Genomic DNA, 23,585 nt, shown 5'->3' with positions numbered 1-23,585 from the left:
ATAGACCACACGCTTTGGAAAAGGTTTGTATTACATTGATCGATATTGGAATTTGGTTAGCATCTTTCAGATAAAGTGTAGTATCGTTAGCCAGCTGGCTTATAATAATTTCTTTACCAGCTATGGAAATACCTTGTACAGGACTATTATTTAAAGAATTTAAAATAAGTTGGGTTATTAATAAAAACAGGTACGGAGAGATAGGACAACCGTGCCTAATTCCTCTCTTTAACTCAAATCTAGGTGCGGTGCCATATTTCAATTTGATAGAGCTGTTACCATTTGTATATAGAGTCTTAATAGCCTTACAGAAAAAATCCCCAAAGCCAAGTCTCTCAAGGGAGTGGAAGAGAATCCGATGCTCTACTGTGTCAAATGCTTTATAAAAATCTAAAAATAATATTAAGCTATCCTCGGTTGTTAGGTCTGAGAAGTCAAGCATGTCTAATACTAGTCTGACATTGTTAGAAATATGTTTGTTCCTCATAAAGCCAGACTGTGTTTCATCAATGATTGCATCCAGGACTTCTTTATTTCTTTTTGCAAGTAGTAAGGCTAATATCTTCTAGCCATTATTAAGAAGACAAATTGGACGGCAGTTATCGATGAGCAGCACTTCTTTTTTAAGCTTACGTATCAGTCTTATTAACCCCTGACTCATTGTAGGAGGGAGAACATTGTTTTTAATACTCTCTAAAAAAACTTCAAATAGGAAGGGAGCTACTTGTTCAGAAATTAATTTGTACAATTCTGATGTAATTCCAACAACACCAGGTGATTTTTTGTTCTTTAGATGTTTGATAGACTATAATCTCTTCAACTTTGATGGGTTCATCACACTGTTTAGATTTTATATCACTGATAGAGTGAACATTATTCAGTGAGTCAAAAAACACATGTGGATTCCTGACAGTACGTAGAGCTATACAATTATCTGTAAAAATTGCTACAGTATTTCGCGATTAATTTTGGTCATCTGTAATTACACCATCAATGTTTAACTTATGTATAGTGTTATTTTTAAGAGTGAAATTTCTCAAGTCTAAAGCAATAGGATGATTTCTGTTCTCCCTCCTCAATCCATTTTTCCCCAGATCTAATAAAGGCTCCTTCTGCTTTTAATCTATATATATTATCCAGTTTATTTTGTAATTCAATTAGTTCCATCTTCTCCTCCCCGAGAGGCCGGCTGGGGACCTCTGAGAAAGGGAAATCTTAATGATCACCTTCTCGTCCTCAGCTCTTCTGGTCTTAGCAAGATTACTACCATATTTTCTAAGGTATTTGGACACCTCAAATTTAAAGAGCTCCCAGTTCTTGCAATAAGAATTTTCTTCACAAGCCCTTTCCCAAAGGTATGAAAGCAGATCTTTAACCTCAAACTTAACTATATCCTTATTTAATAATGAGCTATTTAGCTTCCAGTAGGATGCTCTACCACGGTTAGTATCAGGGGTAAATATTTTGATATCAATGTAAATGGCCCTATGGTCTGTGAGGGGAGTAGTACAAATATTTGTAGTAACACACTCACTATCAATACATTTGGATATATTTGCCAAAAATCTATTCTGGATTGTCTGGAACCTGTTTTGTTACTCCAAGTGAATGATCTGTTGGCCGGAAACCTCTCTCTCCATATTTCAGTAAGATCAAACTTTTTCATAAAAAGTATTCAAATCAAATCAAATGTATTTATATAGCCCTTCGTACATCAGCTGATATCTCAAAGTGCTGTACAGAAACCCAGCCTAAAACCCCAAACAGCAAGCAATGCAGGTGTAGAAGCACGGTGGCCCTAGAAAGGCCAAAACCTAGGAAGAAACCTAGAGAGGAACCAGGCTATGTGGGGTAGCCAGTCCTCTTCTGGCTGTGCCGGGTGGAGATTATAACAGAACATGGCCAAGATGTTCAAATGTTCATAAATGACCAGCATGGTCCAATAATAATAAGGCAGAACAGTTGAAACTGGAGCAGCTGCACGGCCAGGTGGACTGGGGACAGCAAGGAGTCATCATGTCAGGTAGTCCTGAGGCATGGTCCTAGGGCTCAGGTCCTCCGAGAGAGAGAAAGAAAGAGAGAAAGAGAGAATTAGAGAGAGCACACTTAAATTCACACAGGACACCGAATAGGACAGGAGAAGTACTCCAGATATAACAAACTGACCCTAGCCCCCCGACACATAAACTACTGCAGTATAAATACTGGAGGCTGAGACAGGAGGGGTCAGGAGACACTGTGGCCCCATCCGAGGACACCCCCGGACAGGGCCAAACAGGAAGGATATAACTCCATCCACTTTGCCAAAGCACAGCCCCCATACCACTAGAGGGATTTCTTCAACCACCAACTTACCGTATTAAACCCACATTCTGATTGGTTGGCCTACCTGGGGGCCATCTGTCAGTTTAATTATCTATAGTAATGTTAAAGTCCCCTCCTATCAAGAATAACAAAATCAGAAATTTAGATAACCAATGAGGTATGTTTCTCTATAGATTCAAGCAACTCATCATTCTCATGTTTGGTGTTGTGCCCGTAGAAGTTTACAGTAATGAGCGTAATGTCATTGTAACTGATCACAAGACAAATAAAGTGACCAAAGGGGTCACATTCCAAGTGTAGAATATTACCACCAAAGGTATTTTTCATTGTAGTGACACCAGCGGAGTGTTCAGATACATGGGAAAGCCAAATATCGTTGCCCCACTGTGACCTCCAGAAGTTGGCATCAGCCGAAAATGAGTGAGACTCTTCAAATCTGTTTGAAATTGTTTAGCAAATAAAAATAAGGCCTTGCGCTTCACATTGTTTTGTAACCTTCCCTATTTGCTTCACTCCGAGAGCTTTCTCCCTCTGCGTCATGTCCTTACTGAACACCAACAAACTCCCATCTCTTAACACTTTAGCATTGACAACTTCCCCAATCAACTATTTTTTCACAGCCGTCAACCTTATCGGACTCATCGCCCCTACTCCCCCTTCCTCCCTAAATGTCTGAATCACTTTATGCTCCTCCTCACCTCCATGCTCCCCTCGCATCTTATCTTGCCCTTCCTCGGCATATTCTACCTCTGAACTGCCGCTAGCGTTAGAAATGATGTTGCTCTCCTCAAACTTCCTTTTCTGCCTCTCTACCTCCATAGACCTCTCGATCCCCTTCAAACCCCAACTCCCTTTCTCTCCCGCTTTATTCCTGAAGGCACACCCATTTCCTGAAGAATTGCATTATGGTCCCCAGAGTACAGAAATAGCGTCCACTGCGTGTATACTTCATATTTTGGCGAATTTAGTATGACATCCGGGAACTTTTGGCATACTAACTATATCATACTATGACAAATAAGCATACTACAGTATATACTCAATTCACGTTACAAATAGTGCGGTTAGTATAAGTATTCGAACACAGCTTTGCAATACAGTCGTGGCCAAAAGTTTTGAGAATGACACAAATATTAATTTTCACAAAATTTGCTGCTTCAGTGTCTAGATATTTTTGTCAGATGTTACTATGGAATACTGAAGTATAATTACAAGCATTTCATAAGTGCCAAAGGCTTTTATTGACAATTACATGAAGTTGATGCAAAGAGTCAATATTTGTAGTGTTAACCCTTCTTTTTCAAGACCTCTGCAATCCGCCCTGGCATGCTGTCAATTAACTTCTGGGCCACATCTTGACTGATGGCAGCCCATTCTTGCATAATCAATGCTTGGAGTTTGTCAGAATTTGTGGGGTTTTGTTTGTCCACCTGCCTCTTGAGGATTGACCACAAGTTCTCAATGGGATTAAGGTCTGGGGAGTTTCCTGGCCATGGACCCAAAATATTGATGTTTTGTTCCCCGAGCCACTTAGTTATCACTTCTGCCTTATGGCAAGGTGCTCCATCATGCTGGAAAAGGCATTGTTCGTCACCAAACTGTTACTGGATGGTGGGGAGAAGTTGCTCTCAGAGGATGTGTTGGTACCATTCTTTATTCATGGCTGTGTTCTTAGGCAAAATTGTGAGTGAGCCCACTCCCTTGGCTGAGAGGCAACCCCACACATGAATGGTCTCAGGATGCTTTACTGTTGGCATGACACTGGACTGATTGTAGTGCTCTCCTTGTCTTCTCCGGACAAGCTTTTTTCCGGATGCCCCAAACAATTCGGAAAGGCGATTCATAAGAGAAAATGACTTTACCCCAGTCCTCAGCAGTCCGATCCCTGTACCTTTTGCAGAATATCAGTCTGTCCCTGATGTTTTTCCTGAAGAGAAGTGGCTTCTTTGCTGCCCTTCTTGACACCAGGCCATCCTCCAAAAGTCTTCGCCTCATTGTGCATGCAGATGCACTCACACCTGCCTGCTGCCATTCCTGAGCAAGCTCTGTACTGGTGGTGCCCCGATTCCGCAGCTGAATCAACTTTAGGAGACGGTCCTGGCTCTTGCTGGACTTTCTTGGGCATCCTGAAGCCTTCTTCACAACAATTGAACCGCTCTCCTTGAAGTTCTTGATGATCCGATAAATGGTTGATTTTGCTGCAATCTTACTGGCAGCAATATCCTTGCCTGTGAAGCCCTTTTTGTGCAAAGCAATGATGACGGCACATGTTTCCTTGCAGGTAACCATGATTGACAGAGGAAGAACAATGATTCCAAGCACCACCCTCCTTTCGAAGCTTCCAGTCTGTTATTCAAACTCAATCAGCATGACAGAGTGATCTCCAGCTTTGTCCTCGTCAACACTCACACCTCTGTTAAAGAGAGAAGCACTGACATGATGTCAGCTGGTCCTTTTGTGGCAGGGCTGAAATGCAGTGGAAATGTTGTTTTGGGATTCAGTTAATTTGCATGGTGAAGAGAGACTTTGCAATTAATTGCATTTCATCTGATCACTCTTCATAACATTCTGGAGTATATGCAAATTGCCATCATACAAACTGAGGCAGCTGACTTTGTGAAAATTAATATTTGTGTCATTCTCAAAACTTTTGTCCACGACTGTAGTATTTCCCACCTCAGCCTCGTTTTCGTTTCAAAATGGCGCCTGTGTGACTAAAGCGTAACAAAAAAAAGAAATTGCCTTGCTAGCGCTAAACTCTACCAATTTTGAAGGGTTGTTGCAGTCTCATATTTACGGTAATGCATGTTTACGTCACGAGTTGAACGGAAGTGTGATTACGCACGCATCTCTTACTTGAAACATTGTTGGCCTTAATCGATCTTTTACATATGCCAAATTGGACCACTATCAACATTTGCCATAGTGTAAGAATTTTTATTAATTGATTATTTATTGCATATTGGCTAGCTACAAAATTGTAACATATTTACTTAACAGAGAATACTGGGCTGGACAAGATGGCTAGCTGCAATTTTCAGGCACAGTTGGTATCCGTTATGGAGGTATTAGCTAAAGCAGCTGTAGCAGAAATAAACAAACGTGTAGATGATAGCTGTGCTGTTATACGTTTGGAAATGACCCAAAGCCAGCGAGATATTGATGTACTGAAAAGGAAGTGGCAAATGATGGAGAGCGAGTTGAAGAAGACGCGAGGACGAGTCAGAAGAAAAGGTATATAGATGTGTTGTTATTCATGGTCATTTGATTGCATCATGGAGCAACTGAAGAAAAGCACGAGTGAATATTTGACTGAATACAATTGTTTTCCAGTTTTTTATCCCATGGCATCAGAGAGATCTTCATATCCAGTCAAGATTGTTTTGAACAAGCAGAGTAGCTCACAGTGGAGAGACGAAGAGCTGGCTGTTGAAGAAGACTCTCAGCCACAGGTGTGATACAACACCTTTACAATTACAGAAATCCAGGGGCCTCGTAACTGTTGCATTCATTCACACTATCTGCGTGTGCCATTACTGACAAGACTGCGCATATACAAACATATATAAATTTATGAACTTACCATCACAGAAGAGGTGATTAATTTAATCTGCAATGATCATTGAAATTAAATACATAATAGCCTAGGCAATTGCCTATTTCTAATTATTTTAAAATACAAAGATAAACAAAATGTATGTTCTCTTCTCACTAACGGCAAACAATTGTATCTTGTTATTAACCTGTTATTTGTTATGAAAAAACATGGCCATCTTAACCCCCATTTGCAAGAAATACTAGGCTACTTGCGTGCTTGCAATGCAATGCTTCAACCACATAGAAACTGCATTGGCATGGTCAAAATTTTGCAGGAAGGTGAGCACATTCTCTGGCCAAGTGAAGTATTTATAAATGGCCACGCATGTTTGGGTATATTTTGTACGTACGCATGGTTTTAAATGAGGCCCCTGACCTCTAGGATCAATTCTGTTATTGGAATATCAGGAGAATTGATTGCTTTTGTGTGATTCATGAGTATGTGTTCGAAATGGTGTGCCCAGAGTAATAACCTCAGTCCCTGTTACAGCCTACAGATGTGGAGCAGAGAGTGGAGACTGAACCCATACTGATCAAAGATGAGGAGACAGCAGAGTATGTGTGGAAGGCTAACGCTCAGGAAGAGCTCAGGATCACTGGAGAGGGTGGGTGTGACCATAAGGGACACTGCTCTGTCTATGGAAGACTGTGTTGATGTGGTGGTGTGCACGTTCCAAATTGCTACATTGGTGTTGGGTGTTTTATGTTCTGGTATACGTAGAGCACGGACACACAGTCAGTTCTAAAGCAGTCATGTTTTGCAACAGTTAAGGGTCTTTTGTAATGTTTATTTTTTATCTTTATCCCTAAATCTTTAGAGTCTGGTTCCAAGCCTGGGAAACCACCATCCTTTGAGCAACGGCACTGTGATGAGGACTTCATCACACAACCCAGTATGTCTCCCGAAGACTCAGTGGAACATTACCTCAATTCTGATCGTCCAGAGGAACCAGGCACACCCCGGCTCGCTTCTACAGAGGTATTCCGCACAGAACAGCACCGGCCAGCCAAGGACGAGGACTCACTAGAGCTAGTGATGGTGAAGAATGAGAAAGAGGAGGAGCTGGGTCAGACCACAGCCCTGGCAGGACCTGACCAGTTTGTCATGGATGAGTCTGATGGGCAGCTGTGGACCTCTGTGGATCCAGGTGGAGACACTGACCCTGTCTGCCACCCAGATTTCTCCTTTCATTCCACAGAAGAGTACTCTCAGAATATCTCAATTTTCCCATCTCATAGTGGGCTGCCATCTGTTCCTACTATGACAGATGATGTAGGGCCATCGCTTCACTCTTCTATAGGAAAACCACATGCTAACATGTTCAGTGCAGCAGCACACAGGAAAAGACATGTCAGGACATTGGCTGATGAGACTAGACAACAGATGCCAGAGGGACAGAGCAGTAAAAGGCTGAACTCCAATAATGAAGGAAATAGTTTAGCTCTACAGTCAGGGCAGCATCAGTACAGGGCTTCAGAAGCAACAGTGAGATTGAGTGAGTGCATGACAGGGTCAAACATGGCCACCACCTCCACCTTCTCTGGATACAGCCTGAGTCACAGTAGTTTTAACATGGTGAAGAGAATGAGGAGTCAGTGGAGGTCGGGCGGCACCACCGAGAGGCGTTTCAGCTGCACCTTCTGTGGGAAGAGCTTCCAGCGTTTCTGCCAGCTCAAAGTACACCTCCGGAGTCACACCGGAGAGAAACCATACACCTGCGAACAGTGTGGCAGGAGTTTTACCCAGCAGTGCAACCTGATCAGACATGCTGTGGTCCACAGCGGGGAGAAGCCCTTCGAGTGCAAACAGTGTGGGAAATGCTTCACCCAGCGCTCTAGCATGAAGTCACATCAGAAAACTCACATAGGAGAGAGTCCAGTGTCTCAATATGTGGTACCCGCATACCCTGGGGATCCACACACAAGTTTAAAGCGCAACTGAAGGCAATAAACATCTTCTGATATAAAAAGGCTATGTATCACCGATGAGTCAGAAACATTTATTCTATTGTCAAATTGTAAATAGGATAATTGTGTTCATAAATACAGTCTCATCCAAAACTGAGTAGGTAAGTAGGTTCGACAGAACTTACTTTTGGGTTGGGTTTTGATTTTACCAATGCTCACTTGCCCACTAACACTGGATACACAGCTGTGGTGATTGCGCTCTATCCAATCCACCGTAGAACACACAGCTTTTCAGACACACCTGCCCATCTCACTTTGTTTAACTTGAGAAATACAGCACCAAACATCTTAACTATAAGTAAAATTACTCAACTAAAACCTCCTCGTCAAAAATGTCCAAGTTAACTGAAGAAGTCTATCTTAGATTCATAATGCTTGCATCGTTCCTATGGGGTTTCATGGGGGACAAACATTATTAACTGCCACATCGAACCTCACCCCCAAGTCTGAAATCTGTTTTTTCTTAAAAGAGCAACAGAGAAATGTGGAATTAGTGCGTTCAGTCGCTCTTTAATGTTGTCTCAAACCAGATGAAACAAATAGATAATAATTGCATAGTTTTCCTGTAACACTTTCTATGTAAAAATGTGTTACTGATGGTAATTTGAGACATTTTGACAAGCTTTTCCTCCAAATTGATTTGTAAAATGGTTTTCATGTTTGACTGTTGACGGCTCTTCACTTTAATTTCAACAACCTATTTCCAACTGGTAATGTGTGTTTGTACCACAAAATCATAAAAACCATGCTATATTCAATAACATATATTTAATGAAAGAGTCAATTTGCCAAAATAAAAAGTTTTAGCTTCACTGTCTGAATAAATAGTAGGGGAGTGTTTCTGTATGTGCCTTAAAAACCCTAAGTAAAGAACCTCAATGTAAATCAGCTATAATGCATCAATAGTTACTTGAAATATATCATGAAATTAAGTTTACATGAAACTAGTTTATGGTCTTTGTTTGCCAGCTGTGTTTCAAACAAGTTATATACTTTTTTCTATCCTTTAATAAATACCATAACACATTTTCAGAATGGTTTCATTAGGTTGTGTCGATGAGAATGGAGATGACAATATCAAAGCTGCACACGTACAGTTTTATCAATTGTGGCCACCTCCCTGTTTTCCATTTTGTCCCGCGGAGTCTTCACAAACTGAAGAGGAAGTGGCCCATTAAGAATATGGAACCTCCCCTTCAAGATGCCGATCACCCACTTTATAACAAAATGCACATTCATATTTTCATATTATTTTGGTTCATGAAATATGTCATAGCCTTTCAACATAGTTTTGTCTTTCGGAACCACGACAGCCAACGCTCCGTCCTTGTTTATCCTATAACATCCTGACTCTTCTCCACTCTGCTGTTCTCGGGTGCGTTCAGCAGGATGCAACGTTTTAAAACATTTGTGCCTTTGGAACCAACCTGGTCTAAGAGCATTTCATATTATTCTGCAGGTAAATCTGAGACACTCCATTTGGTATGATATGTTACATTTTGTATGGTATGTATTCATTTGTGGATGTCCATCACCCATTTCATATGATATGTTTCGAATTACAATTCAAATAATATCTTATGAATTTTCAAAATGTACAATATGTTATGAATTTCCAAAACATATGATATGTTACGAATTCTAGCTAGGTGGCTAACGTTAGCTAGCTGGCCAACATTAGCTGGGTTAGGGTTAAGTTAAAGGGTTAGGGGAAGGGTTAACTAACATGCAAAGTAGCTAAAAAGTAGTAAGTAGTTAAAACGTTGCTAAAATGCTAAACTTGTCCTTGATAAGATTCAAACTCGCAACCTTTAACGTTATGCATCCGCCCCGACAAACCACCCTACTTTCATTTTTGCCCTAAGTAACCATCTGTCTTGTGTAACCAAATGTAACATATCATATCATACTAATTTGAGAGTCCCGGAGGTATATTTACTATGTTATGTCTAGTCTATGAGACCAGGCTGTTGGAACAGCCTGCTGGAGGATCTGACGGCCTCAGAGACAGTAGACATTTTTAAGAGAGAGCTCAAGACATACCTTTCTATCTGTGCTTTTATTTAGGGTAATTTTATTGTGCTATTTTATCTACCTGATATAATTTTATTTGCTTTATTCAATTTTATTTATCTTATTTTCCTTCCAACAGTCTCTCTGGTTTCAGTGTTGTTTTATTACTCCTGTTATTATTTTAATATGATCTGTTTAATTTTAACATTTCCATTTGTCTAGATCATCTATTTTATCTTTGTAATTTTTATTTATTATTTTACTTTTTGTTTTAAAAACGTTGAAATGCATTCACTTGTAGAAATGTGCTCTATAAATAAAGTTTGAGTTAACATAGAATTACGCCGTACCGTAGAACAAACATGTCTTTCTAACATGGAAATAAGGAATCCTTAGGAGTCCTTCCTCTTCCTAAAATACCAAGCACTGTATGTTCAGGATATCAGGATGGTCGGACTTGGCTAGTTTGTTGCAACATCAGGCAGACTCTAATCGTCACTTGTGGCAAGAAGGTTTGCTGTGTCTGTCAGCGTAGTGTCCAGAGCATGGAGGCGCTACCAGGAGACAGGCCAGTACATCAGGAGACGTGGAAGAGGCCGTAAGAGGGCAACAACCCAGCAGCAGGACCGCTACCTCCGCATTTGTGCTAGGAGGAGCAGGAGGAGCACTGCCAGAGTCCTGCAAAATGACCTCCAGCAGGCCACAAATGTGCATGTGTCTGCTCAAACGGTCAGAAACAGGCTCAATGAGGGTGGTATGAGGGCCCGACGTCCACAGGTGGGGGTTGTGCTTACAGCCCAACACCGTGCAGGACGTTTGGCATTTGCCAGAGAACACCAAGATTGGCAAATTCGCCACTGGCGCCCTGTGCTCTTCACAAATGAAAGCAGGGTCACACTGAGCACATGTGACAGAGTCTGGAGACGCCGTGGAGAACGTTCTGCTCCCTGCAACATCCTCCAGCATGACCGGTTTGGCGGTGGGTCAGTCATGGTGTGGGGTGGCATTTCTTTGGGGGGCCGCACAGCCCTCCATGTGCTCGCCAGAGGTAGCCTGACTGCCATTAGGTACCGAGATGAGATCCTCAGACCCCTTGTGAGACCATATGCTGGTGCGGTTGGCCCTGGGTTCCTCCTAATGCAAGACAATGCTAGACCTCATGTGGCTGGAGTGTGTCAGCAGTTCCTGCAAGAGGAAGGCATTGATGCTATGGACTGGCCCGCCCGTTCCCCAGACCTGAATCCAATTGAGCACATCTGGGACATCATGTCTCACTTCATCCACCAACGCCACGTTGCACCACAGACTGTCCAGGAGTTGGCGGATGCTTTAGTCCAGGTCTGGGAGTAGATCCCTCAGGAGACCATCACCCACCTCATCAGGAGCATTCCCAGGTGTTGTGGGGAGGTCATACAGGCACGTGGAGGCCACACACACTACTGAGCCTAAATTTGACTTGTTTTAAGGTCAGTACATCAAAGTTGGATCAGCCTGTAGTGTGGTTTTCCACTTTAATTTTGAGTGTGACTCCAAATTCAGACCTCCATGGGTTGATACATTTGATTTCCATTTTTGTGTGATTTTGTTGTCAGCACATTCAACCATGTAAAGAAAAAAGTATTTAATAAGAATATTTCATTCATTCAGATCTAGGATGTGTTATTTTAGTGTTCCCTTTATTTTTTTGAGCAGTGTATATTTAAGCAAGGTAAATGATGACATATTGACTTTATTTTATCAAAGATCAAGATTTGCTGTTTTGAATGACGGATATGAATTACAATTATGTAATCCTTATGTATCCAAATGATAAAATCATGTTCTCAACATCCTGTCATTTTTCAGTTCTAGAGTCAGTGATTCTTTTTCAGATCAAATTGCTTAGAAGAAAAAGGCTTCATGGTCAGCATAATGTTTATAACACATTTCTAATGTACACTATTTAGCCAAAAACCTGGTTACCTCTGCCAGTGTAGCGGACATAAGCTGAAGAATGGTTGCTCATGGTCACGTGAAGGTGAAGCCCCACCTGCGTCTAAAAAAATCAATGTCTGCCCTCGGCCCAAGAGGGAGTTGGTTTGGTTTAATGGTAAAAAGTTGGTTACTCCTGCAGTAGACTCAGGGTTTGTATCCACTCTGTCACACCAGGAAGTTGAATTTCCAGCAAGGCAATAACCCCAAGCACACATCAAAATCACAATTTGCAATTGCTGGTCAAAAGTAATGCACTCTTTGGGCTCCCGAGTGGCGGTCAAAGGCACTGCATCTCAGTGCTAGAGGCGTCACTACAGATACCCTGAATTTAACGGGGCTCCCGAGTGGCGCAGCGGTCTAAGGTACTGCATCTCAGTGCTGGAAGCGTCACTACAGATACCCTGATTTTAACGGGGCTCCCGAGTGGCACAGCGGTTTAAGGTACTGCATCTCAGTGCTGGAAGCGTCACTACAGATACCCTGATTTTAACGGGGCTCCCGAGTGGCGCAGCGGTCTAAGGTACTGCATCTCAGTGCTGGAGGCGTCACTACAGATACCCTGATTTTAACGGGGCTCCCGAGTGGCGCAGCGGTCTAAGGTACTGCATCTCAGTGCTAGAGGCGTCACTACAGATACCCTGATTTTAACGGGGCTCCCGAGTGGCACAGCGGTCTAAGGTACTGCATCTCAGTGCTGGAGGCGTCACTACAGACACCCGGGTTCTATTCCAGGCTGTATCACAACCGGCCGTGATTGGGAGTCCCATAGGATGATGCACAATTGGCCCAGCGTCGTCCGGGTTTGGCCGGTGTAGGCTGTCATTGTAAATAAGTATTTGTTCTGAACTGACTTGCCTAGTTAAAAAAAGGTAAAATAAAAAAATAAAAAATAAATAAGGAATAAGATGCCATCTGGAACGCACACCTAGCCTGTCATTTTTATTGAGAAATGTGATTGAAATTCAACCACTAAACTCACGCAGGCTGTCAGAAAGAAATGTACTATTGCCATAGTCAAAGCAGGGGAAAATTAAACATAGCTGCAGAACGGATGTGTGGAATATCACTGGGTGTGGAATAGATGAAAAGTGTTAATTCAAACAGAGAGGAATGTACACTGAACAAAAATATAAACACAACATGTAAAGTGTTGGTCCCATGTTTCATGAGCTGAAATAAAATATCAAAAAAATGTTCCCTAAACACAAAAAGTAGATTTCTCTCAAATTTTGAGCACAAATTTGTTTACATCCCTGTTAGTGACAATTTCTCCTTTGTCAAGATAATCCATCCATCTAACAGGTGTGGCATATCAAGAAGCTGATTAAACAGCATGATCATTACACAGGTGCATCTTGTGCAGTTTTGTCACACAACACAATGCCACAGATGTCTCAAGTTTGGAGGGAGCGTGCAATTGGCATGCTGACTGCAGGAATGTCCACCAGAGCTGTTGTTTTGTTGTGTGGTTCACTTACTTTAAATAAAAAAAGATGTTGAACCCAGATCACGCTGCACGTTGGTCCGAGTATGCTTCCAACGATCGTGACAAGAAGATGACACGTGAAAGTGTAACAACACTTATTTCCGGTGTGGTCCTTGGTTAATGATATACTACTTTTCATTGAGCTATAAAGAATTTAGTGCTGCATCAGTGCAGCTTGTTATTATAGGTACAGTGTCAGTGATAATATTAGCATGTACAGTTGAAGTCGGAAGTTTACATACACTTATGTTGGAGTCATTAAAACCTGTTTTTCAACCACTCCACAAATTATACTTTTGGCAAGTCGGTTAGGACATCTACTTTGTGCATGATACAAGTAATTTTTCCAACAATTGTTTACAGACAGATTATTTCACTTATATTTATATTTTCACTTATAATTCACTGTATCACAATTCCAGTGGGTCAGAAGTTTACATACACTAAGTTGACTGTGCCTTTAAACAACTTGGAAAAGTCCAGAAAATTATGTAATGGCTTTAGAAGCTTCTGATAGGCTAATTGACATAATTTGAGTCAATTGGAGGTGTACCTGTGGATGTATTTCAAGGCCTACCTTCAAACTCAGTGCCTCTTTGCTTGACAACATGGGAAAATCAAAAGAAATCTGCCAAGACCTCAGAAAAGAAATTGTAGACCTCCACAAGTCTGATTCATCCTTGGGAGCAATTTCCATACGCCTGAAGGTACCGCGTTCATCTGTACAAACAATAGTATGCCAGTATAAACACCAATGGACCACGCAGCCATCATACCGCTCAGGATGGAGACGCGTTCTGTCTCCTAGTTGAACGTACTTTGGTGCGAAAAGTACAAATCAATCCCAGAACAACAGCAAAGGACTTTTTTATTTATTTATTTTACCGTTATTTAACCAGGAAGGGCTCGTTGTGATTGAAAAACCTATATCACGCCCTGGCCTAGATAGGCAAGCATCAAGTCATTACAAAAAAATTACAGACAGATTCATAAAAAACTACAAGTAATCTAGTAAAAACCATTGAATTCACAAGAGTCTAAAACAGCAAATTAAAAACATTGACAGGTCAGGGAATCAGCCTCAAAATCCTTCATCGGTGATTTAAAAACACCCATCGGGACAAGTTCTTCCAGTTTAAAAGTATTTTGTAAGGTGTTCCAAGACGATGGCGCAGAGTACATATAAGCCCTTTTACCAAATTCAGTTCGGGACATTTGGAACAGTTAGCAGGATAAAGTCCAGCGAACGAAGAGAGTACCCACCACATTTCTGAACAATAAAAATGCACAAGTAAAAATGTAGTAAACCCAAAATGGCTTTGTAAATAAAAGTATACCAGTGACTGAGCCTACGAGTGACTAGAGAAGGCCAGCCAACCCTGGTATACAAAGTGCAGTGGTGCGTAAGGGTTTTGCAGTTTAAAATAAATCTCAAAGTGCCATGGTAAAGAGTGTCAATTGATCTCAAACACTGAGCGGAGGCATTCATATATAAAATATCCCCATAGTCTAGTAAAGGCAGAAATGTAGCTGATACTAGCCTCCTTCTGGCTTCAAAAGAATAACAGGCCTTATTCCTAAAATAAAATCCCAATTTCAGCTTCAATGTTTTTGTAAGTTGTTGAATATGCAATTCAAAAGAGAGGCCATCATCAATTAAAATTCCAAGAGATTTATATGAGGTTACAACCTCAATCTCCTTGCCCTGATAGGTAGTAATAGGTGAAAGGTTCAGAGGTCTATTTCTTGCATTAGAAAACACCATTAGTTTAGTTTTCTCAGTATTGAGGATAAGCTTCAATTGACACAAGGTATGTTGAACAGTATAAAATGCAGTTTGCATGTTCTGGAAAGCTTTTGGCTTTTGTAAGAGACGAGGCACAACAGTAAATAACAGTATCATCAGCATAAAAATGAAGTTGTGCATTTTGGACATTTCTGTCTAAATCATTTATATAAATAGTGAATAAGAGAGGACCAAGTACAGATCCTTGGAGCACACCATTCAAGACAGACAATTTAACAGACATAAGCCCATCAAATTGAGTGCACTGAGTTCTATCAGACAGATAGTTAGCAAACCATGCAACTGCATACTCCGAAAGACCTACACTCGACAATCTCTGCCTTAGTATAGCATGAACAACTGTATCAAAAGCCTTAGAGGGATCAATAAAAAGTGAGACACAGTGCTGTTTTTTTGTCAATGGCTTCAGTGATATCATTTAAAACCTTCATGGCTGCTGTAATTGTGCTATGCTTCTTCCTGAAGCCCGATTGGTACATTGATAAAATAGAGTTAGTAAATAAAAACTCTTTTAGCTGTTCACTTACAAGGGTTTCAAGTATTTTCACCAGGGGTGACAGCTTTGAGATTGGCCTATAATTATTTAAAAGAGTTGGATCTCCCCCTTTTAAAAGTGGTAGGACAAATGCTGATTTCTAGATCTTTGGAATTTAATTACATTCCAGGGTTAGATTGAACAGAGATATAAGTGGTTCAGATATGAAATCAGCTGCCAGATTTAAAAAGCAGGGATCCAAAAGATCAGGACCTGCAGGCTTTCTCTGATCTAAGGAGTCCAGGGCTTTATGTACCACCTGCACCGAGAATGGCAAAAAGCTACAAGTTTGACCAGCTCTCACTGGTTCATCCACACAGGGTTGTACAGAGACACTGAATCAAACAGCCTACCAGATGATACAATGTGCTCATTGAAACAATTCAGCATTTCAGTTTTGTCATATATAGCAATAGAGTCCTTCAAAACACATGACGGTAATTCATTAACATTACTGTTACCAGACATAGACTTATTGACCTTGGCAAGATGCTGGAGGAAACAGGTATAAAAATATCTATGTCCACAGTAAAACAAGTCCTATATCGACATAAGTTGAAAGGCCACTCAGCAAGGAAGAAGCCACTGCTCCAAAACCGCCATAAAAAAAAGCCAGACTACGGTGTGCAACTGCACATGGGGACAGCGATCGTACTTTTTGGAGAAATGTCCTCTGGTCTGATGAAACACAAATAGTACTGTTTGGCCATAATGACCATCGTTATGTTCTTGGGGGGAGCGGGAGAAGAGGAGGATGTCATCAAATGAAGATGAACTAGTTCAACATGTCATGGAGAACATAATTGACCAGAGTCTGGAACACAGCAGGGGCATGGTAAGGCCAAATGGCTTTACCTAATACTCGTAGTGGCTGCTGGCCATGTGGAAAGCCCCCCCCCCCCGTGTCCGCACCAGGTGGTAGGCGTTCCATAGATCCAGCTTGGAAACCACGGTGGCCCCCTGGAGTGGCTCGAAGGCCGAGGAGATGAGTGGTAGCGGGTAGCGGTTCTTCACCATTATGTCATTGAGATTGAGTCCCCAGTAGTTGATGCACGGGCTCAGGGTCTTGTCCACAAAGGAGAACCCTGCGCCAGCAAGAGAGGAAGAAGGGCGGATAAATCCTCCAGCTAGGGAGTCCCCAATGTAGGTCTCCATAGCCTTGGACTCCGGTACCAACAGCGAGTACAGTCGTCCCTGGAGCGGAGTGGTGCTAGGTAGAAGGTCAATCCCACAGTCATATGGTTGGTGTAGCAGAAGCGAAGTGGCCCGGGCCTTGTTGAACAACCCCCGAAGGTCCTGGTACTCAGCGGGAATGGCGGAGAGGTCCGGGGCAACTTCTGAGCCACCAGGAAGACGTTACATAGTCTCGGGAAATGGTGACTCGGCCGTCTTCGGCGACTCTCGGGGAACCTCGGGTAGCCTCGGCTTCTCTCGGCAACGGGGCCATCGGGGACTTCCGGGATGCCTCGGAGGTGAGGTGGAATCCTTGGATGGATGAGCAAATTCGAATCTCCTCTCCCTCTGTCATTCCCGTAGTCGCCCAACGATCCTGATGGTCAAGGCGATGAGGGAATTGAAATCTATCTGTAATTCTTGGGCTGCAAGCTCGTCCTTGAACTCCTCCGAGACTCCGTGTAGGAACATGTCGAATAGCGCTTCCTGGTTCCTGGCACTCTCAGCTGCCAACGTGCGGAAATCCTACCAAAGCTGGAGTAGCTTCTGGGTAGCCTCTCTTCCGGAGAATGGGGCATCAAACACCTTCTTTACTTCTCCCATGAACTCCTCCAGACTGACGCATATGGACAGCTGTTGCTCCCATACAGTTGTAGCACAGGTGAGTGCCCTCCCGGACATCAGCGTGATTAGGTACGCTATCTTAGAGCGGTCCGAGGGAAAGGAGGAGTGCTGAAGCTCAAAGATGAAGGCACACTGAGCTAGAAACCCCCGACAGGCTCTCCATTGAAGCGTTCCGGGGGAGGTAAGAGGGGCTCCCGGGAAGGCAGAGTGAACAATGAAGCTGCGCTGCTATCTGCTGAGTTACTGAGGGGCTGTGAGGTTACCGTCATGGTAGGCTGCCTCCCAACCAACACACAGAGTTTCTCCAGCAAGATGTCCAACGCCTGGGCATGGCGTTCGGCCAAGATGTGGACCCCCTCCATAAGGCCACGAAGCAATTCCTTGTGCCTACCAATGGTGGCTCCTTGGGAGGAGATGGCATTGCGCAGCTCGTCCGAGTCTGCTGGGTCAGTCATGGTCATTTCGTACTATCACATTTCAGGTAAGACCCAGATGCAGACAACGTCGAAGTAACAACAGTTAATCGAACAGGTGCTGGCAAAAGACAGGTCAAGTGCAGGCAGAGGTCAGTAATCCAGATAGGTGGGGCAAAGGTACAGGACGGCAGGGTCAGGGTCAGGGCAAGCAGAATGGTCAACACCGGGGAAACTACGAAACAGGAACAATCAAGAGACAGAAGCAGAGGCGAAAACGCTGGTAGGCTTGACGAAACAAAACGAACTGGCAACAGACAAACAGAGACCACAGGTATAAATATACAAGGGATAATGGGGAAGATGGGCGACACCTGGAGGGCGATGGAGGTGAAAAGACAGGTGAAAAGACAGGTGAAACAGATCAGGGTGTGACAGTTAGGGTCCAGATAAAGCTGTCCCAACAGCAGAGCTTTCTTTTCAGCACCATGGAGTGAATCATTACCACTGCTACACCTGGCTATCAGCGGAACATTATCTGGCAGCGAAACAGTTCATTCAGCCTCATTTACTGCATTTAAAAAAAACATTGCTGATATGGCAGACTTCCTTAAATAAATGTGGTTTCTACTGACAATTGAGATGTACAAACTATGGCATAACGGGAGGACAAGCAGATAAGAGGCAATCTGTAGTTTTGATTAAGACATAAATGAGCGAGCTAAGATGGACATAGTCTATATAAATATTTGTTCAACACTTTTAAAATGTACAGCAACAGAATTCAGAACATGGGCCGTTCTTACAGTATTCTCCCTGTACACTAAGTCAGAACCGTAGAATAAATTAAGGGGGCATATAAGCAGACAATAAAAGCTCTTACAATAGTCGATGAATGCTAAAGGCTACATGTGCACCACCAAGTCAGAACAGTAAGTTATGAGGAGGAAAGAGACCAAATTATTAGGGTGAGGCACATGGGCTACAAACAGCTTACTACAAACATACACTTAGTATTACTTTCTTAGCTACAGTATACATATCTCCATGGCACATTACATAATTTATGGAGCAGCATACAATACATTTTTGGACTCACTTGAACAGGAAGGTGGCACGGCGATCCTTCTTGTGGGCAAATTTTGTCATCAAACTTTGTCATCAAAGTCTGGCATTCTCTGGATTTATGGTGCTTTCAAGACAACTGGGAACTCTGAAAAAAACAAGGTCGAACCATGACATCAGTGGTCTTAAGGTCGGAACTCTAGAAAGAGGCCCGTGCTCCCGACTTGGAATTCCGAGTTGGATGACCGTTCAAAACGTATTTTCCCAGTCGGAGCTCATTTTTCAGAGTTCCCAGTTGTCTTGAACTCACTGAAGTCTGAGATTTCCCAGTTCCAAGGTTCCAGTTGTTTTGACAGCATGGCCAATATATTTAAAGTTTTTGGGCCCATGGTGTTGAATGTTTATCCTTTTAAGCTCTGAAAAGAGACCCATAAAGTCAGACTTGGGTCACACATCCACTCCACTGAATAGCAGGCTAGTGATTGCTTTGCAACGCTTGCAGTTAGCCACTGATTCCTTCCAAACCACTCATTGTTGAATTTGCGATTTCCAACTTGTTGTGTAATGTCCAATGGCCGATGAGCACCGATACGTTTTATCTATAACTATGTCTTTATATGACAAGGATTGAGAAGGATTTGCCTGTAGATTGTCGACATGATTCATGATGATGACTGCTTGTCTAGCTTGCTAGCTAAGATTGTGAAAGTATGATGTTGACAGGATCAGTCCAATCAAAGCTACGGTAGATATAACATGATTTGACGTCATTTTATCTGTGGCCAATGACCTTGAATTTATGAGCTCTCCCTGTATATTTTGAGGTGACGTAGTGTCCCCATGAGTGACAGAACACTGAGCCAATCACGGCGCAACCAGAGAACATTACCAACCTATACATTACATTACAAACCAATCTGGCTCTCAAAGCATCACGGTCACCTAATAATCCCCAGTTTACAATTGGCTCATTCATCCCCCTCCTCTCCCCTGTAACTATTCCCCAGGTCGTTGCTGCAAATGAGAACGTGTTCTCAGTCAACTTACCTGGTAAAATAACGGATAAATAAAAATAAATAATACACTTCATATTTTCCGCTGGCTGTCCCATCACCACAGAAAACACTGAGCTAGGCTGAAACACCTGCATTTTGGACCTGCCTTACTCAAGAAAGCAAAAAAGAGACCATGTTTGTATGCGGCTTTATTAACAATTTTTTGGGGGGGTGACATTGTTTTCATACTGGTATGTGACATGTATTAATACCAAAATAACATGCAAAACAGGCAATAAACCGGTGGGGCTCAAAACCTGTGGGGCTCTGCCCCACCTGCCCTGAATGACGGGTTGCCACTATACAGTATATACTGTAGGTCTATGGAGCAGACAGCTACACTGTAAAAATATAAAGTCTCAAAACACCATGATTGTGTAATGAAACCATGAAAATTAGTGCACCTAAGCTGAGATCTGGTGTTTGGAGGGTGTTTGAATGTAAACCCAATATAAATATTTTCATGCACAGAATGTGTTTTAAAATAGAAATTAAGAACTGTGAAACACCCAATGTGGTTCTTCAACCTTAATATTGGTGTTTTTAAGAGAGTGTTGTGAAAACAATTGGAGGGTTTCAGTGCATGTAAAGGGCAGCATAAAAAAAAGGTGTTTCTCATACAGTCAATGGTTTAGAAATTAAAATGGTTAATGTCCCAAATATTCTTTGAAATAAGGGCCTATGGAGAATTTTTTTTGTGGAATTTTTTGTGGAATTTTTTGTGGAATTTTTTGTGGAATTTTTTCAATGCTTTATTTAGATGGACTAGAAATAGGAGGGGCAGAAATGTTACCCACTCAACCACACTGTAAGAAATGATTCTCAGGTGATTTTTATTTTTTATCTTTAAACAACCAACATATACTTCATAGAAATGAATGCAAGTCAAACAGAGCTAGTGTTCTAGTGATAACACACCGGGGTTTAATTCCCTGGTCCAAGCCTTCAGTCTGTTTCTCCCACCTATAGTCCTTTCAGAAAGTATTCATACCCCTTGACTTTTTCCACATTTTATTGTGTTACAGACAGAATTGAAATCGTTAAATCAATTAAATTGAGAACTTTTGTCACTGGCAAACACACATTACCTCATATTGTAAAAAAAATAAAAAATAAAAAATAAAAACCTGAATGAATTAAAAGTGAAAAGCTGAAATAAGTATTCAACCCTTTTGTTATGGAAAGCCTAAATAAGTTTAGGAGTAAAGATTAGCTTAATAAGTCACATAATAGAGCCCCGCAGTGGAGGTTTCATATTATCCATAAAACCTAGCGGTCCAACAGGGAAATGGTTCCAATCATTGTTCCACCATTAATTTTTCCCATAGTTGATTTTAGAAACACTTAAAATAAAGGCTGTGTTTCGTGTTACTCTGGCGTGGCGTTATGATCTCGCTGTGACAAGATGACTTATCGGCCCTCAACCAATCATGCTATTTTGTTTGTTTTTTCGTGTTGTTCGTAACTTGTTTTGTACATAATGTTGCTGCTACTGTCTCCTATGACCGAAAGATCTTCTAAACAACAGAACTGGGATTGCTCACCTCGAAATGGACAAAGAAGTTTTTCAATGAGTCGGACGCGGGGGATATACTGTTGACACCGGACCAGGCCCCGATCCCCGTGATTCGCTGGAGAAGGAAACAGAGATTTTGAAGCAAAAGATCAGGGTTCCTTGTGAGGACCAGGCGACGAGTAGCTAATCTGCCCTTGCCCCCCATTCTGCTAGTTCAATCGCTAGAAAATAAATGGGACGAACTGAAAGCACGTATATCCTATCAACGTAACATTAAAAACTGCTTCACCGAGTCGTGGATGAACGACGACATTAAGAACATAGAGCTGGTGGGTTATACACTCTATCGGCAAGACAGAACAGCACCCTCTGGTAAGACACGGAGTGGGGGCCTATGCATTTATGTAAACAACAGCTGGTGCACAAAATTGTTGCTTGCCTGAGGTTGAGTACCTTATGTTAATGATAAGCTGTAGACCACACTATTTACCCAGAAAATTATCTGTATTTTTCGTAGCTGTCTACATACCACCACAGAGCGATGTTGGAACTAAAACCGCAGTAAATTAGCTATATACCGCCATAAGCAAACAGGAAAACGCTCATCCAGAGGCGACGTTCCTAGTGGCCGGGGACTTTAATGCAGGGAAACTTAAATCAGTTTTACCGAATTTCTATCAACATATCCAAAGTGCAACCAGAGAAAAAACATTCTTGACCACCTCTACACCATACAAAGCTCTCCCTCACCCTCCATTTGGCAAATCTGACCATAACTCTATCCTCCTGATTCCTGCTTACAAGCAAAAATTAAAGCAGGAAGCACCAGTGACTCGGTCTATAAAAAAGTGGTCAGATGAAGCAGATGCTAAATTACAGGACTGTTTTGCTAGCACAGACTGGAATATGTTCTGGGATTCTTCCGATGGCGTTGAGGAGTACACCACATCAGTCACGGGCTTTATCAATAAGTGCATCGAGGATGTCATCCCCACAGTGACTGTACGTACATACCCCAACCAGAGGGTGGAAAAACTGATGGAGAAGCTGTCTTCATTAAAGTGTAGGGATTCTATTGGAGGATATAGGTAGCACACATAAGGACATTTTTCTCTGTTGAGATAAATTCCTTATTCATTTCTAGCCAGATATCAAATGTTCCTGTTTTGACTCATTTAATAGTGGGTTATGTCTGTTCTATATCAAATTAGCATACCCCCTGAGTCTCTTTCCTGTTTCACACCTGGTAGTTTGGTGCATGTGACTACCGGCTCTCTGTAACCTAGAGGGAAACGAGTGGGTCCGTCTCCTCTATACCATGTTTCTTGTAGGATGACAATGTATGTATTTCCAATTCATTTGATGAAGTCTGGGTTCCTGCTATTTGGGCCAAAGGCAGATGACCTCAGTCCTTGTATATTCCAGGATGAGATAGTAAAATCTTTGTGTTCCATAGTGTCTAGTGTTGTTTTCGTGTGTTAAGGCTCAACCATTACAGTAGGTGTGAGCAGAGCATGTTGAGCATCTGATACATACCTCTTAGATCACAGGAGGGAGCTTTGGTAACCGATGTGAAATGGCTAGCTAGTTAGCAGGGTGCGCGCTAATAGCGTTTCAATCGGTGACGTCACTTGCTCTGAGACCTTGAAGTAGCTGCTCCCCTTGCTCTGCAAGGGCTGTTGCTTTTGTGTGCGATGGGTAACGATGCTTCGTGGGTGTCAGTTGTTGATGTGTGCAGAGGGTCCATGGTTCAAGGCGAGGAGAGGGACAGAAGCTATACTGTTACACCTTGTCACCTAGACAATCTGGACCCTTTCTTTCTAAAATGATCTGCCGAAATTGTTGCCACCCCTATTACTAGCCTGTTCAACCTCTATTTCGTGTTGTCTGAGATTCCCAAAGATTGGCAAGCAGCTGCGGTCATCCCCCTCTTCAAAGGGGGGGGGCACTCTTGACCCAAACTGCTACAGACCTATATCTATCCTACCCTGCCTTTCTAAGGTCTTCGAAAGCCAAGTCAACAAACAGATTACC

At 42.3% G+C, this 23,585-nt stretch overlaps 1 protein-coding gene across 2 annotated transcripts; it reads left to right on the top strand.

Moving 5' to 3' along the window:
- Positions 1 to 5,051: 5,051 nt before the first annotated feature.
- On the top strand, positions 5,052 to 10,242 carry LOC109874736 (zinc finger protein 544-like). Of its 2 annotated transcripts, XM_020466753.2 has the most exons (4): positions 5,054 to 5,559; positions 5,659 to 5,777; positions 6,413 to 6,527; positions 6,741 to 10,242. In XM_020466753.2, exons 1-4 carry the CDS (start codon positions 5,346 to 5,348, stop codon positions 7,862 to 7,864), a joined length of 1,572 nt encoding a protein of 523 aa, XP_020322342.2. In that variant the 5' UTR covers positions 5,054 to 5,345; the 3' UTR covers positions 7,865 to 10,242. The 2 variants fall into 2 exon arrangements, with proteins under 2 accessions (XP_031666485.1, XP_020322342.2); XM_031810625.1 differs by lacking the exon at positions 5,659 to 5,777 and having other exon boundaries at positions 5,052 to 5,252.
- The last annotated feature ends 13,343 nt before the right edge of the window (positions 10,243 to 23,585 follow it).

This window comes from Oncorhynchus kisutch, linkage group LG30, assembly GCF_002021735.2.
Source record: "Oncorhynchus kisutch isolate 150728-3 linkage group LG30, Okis_V2, whole genome shotgun sequence".
NCBI classification, from domain to species: Eukaryota; Metazoa; Chordata; class Actinopteri; order Salmoniformes; family Salmonidae; genus Oncorhynchus; species Oncorhynchus kisutch.
This window is presented reverse-complemented; position numbering and strand designations above follow the sequence as displayed.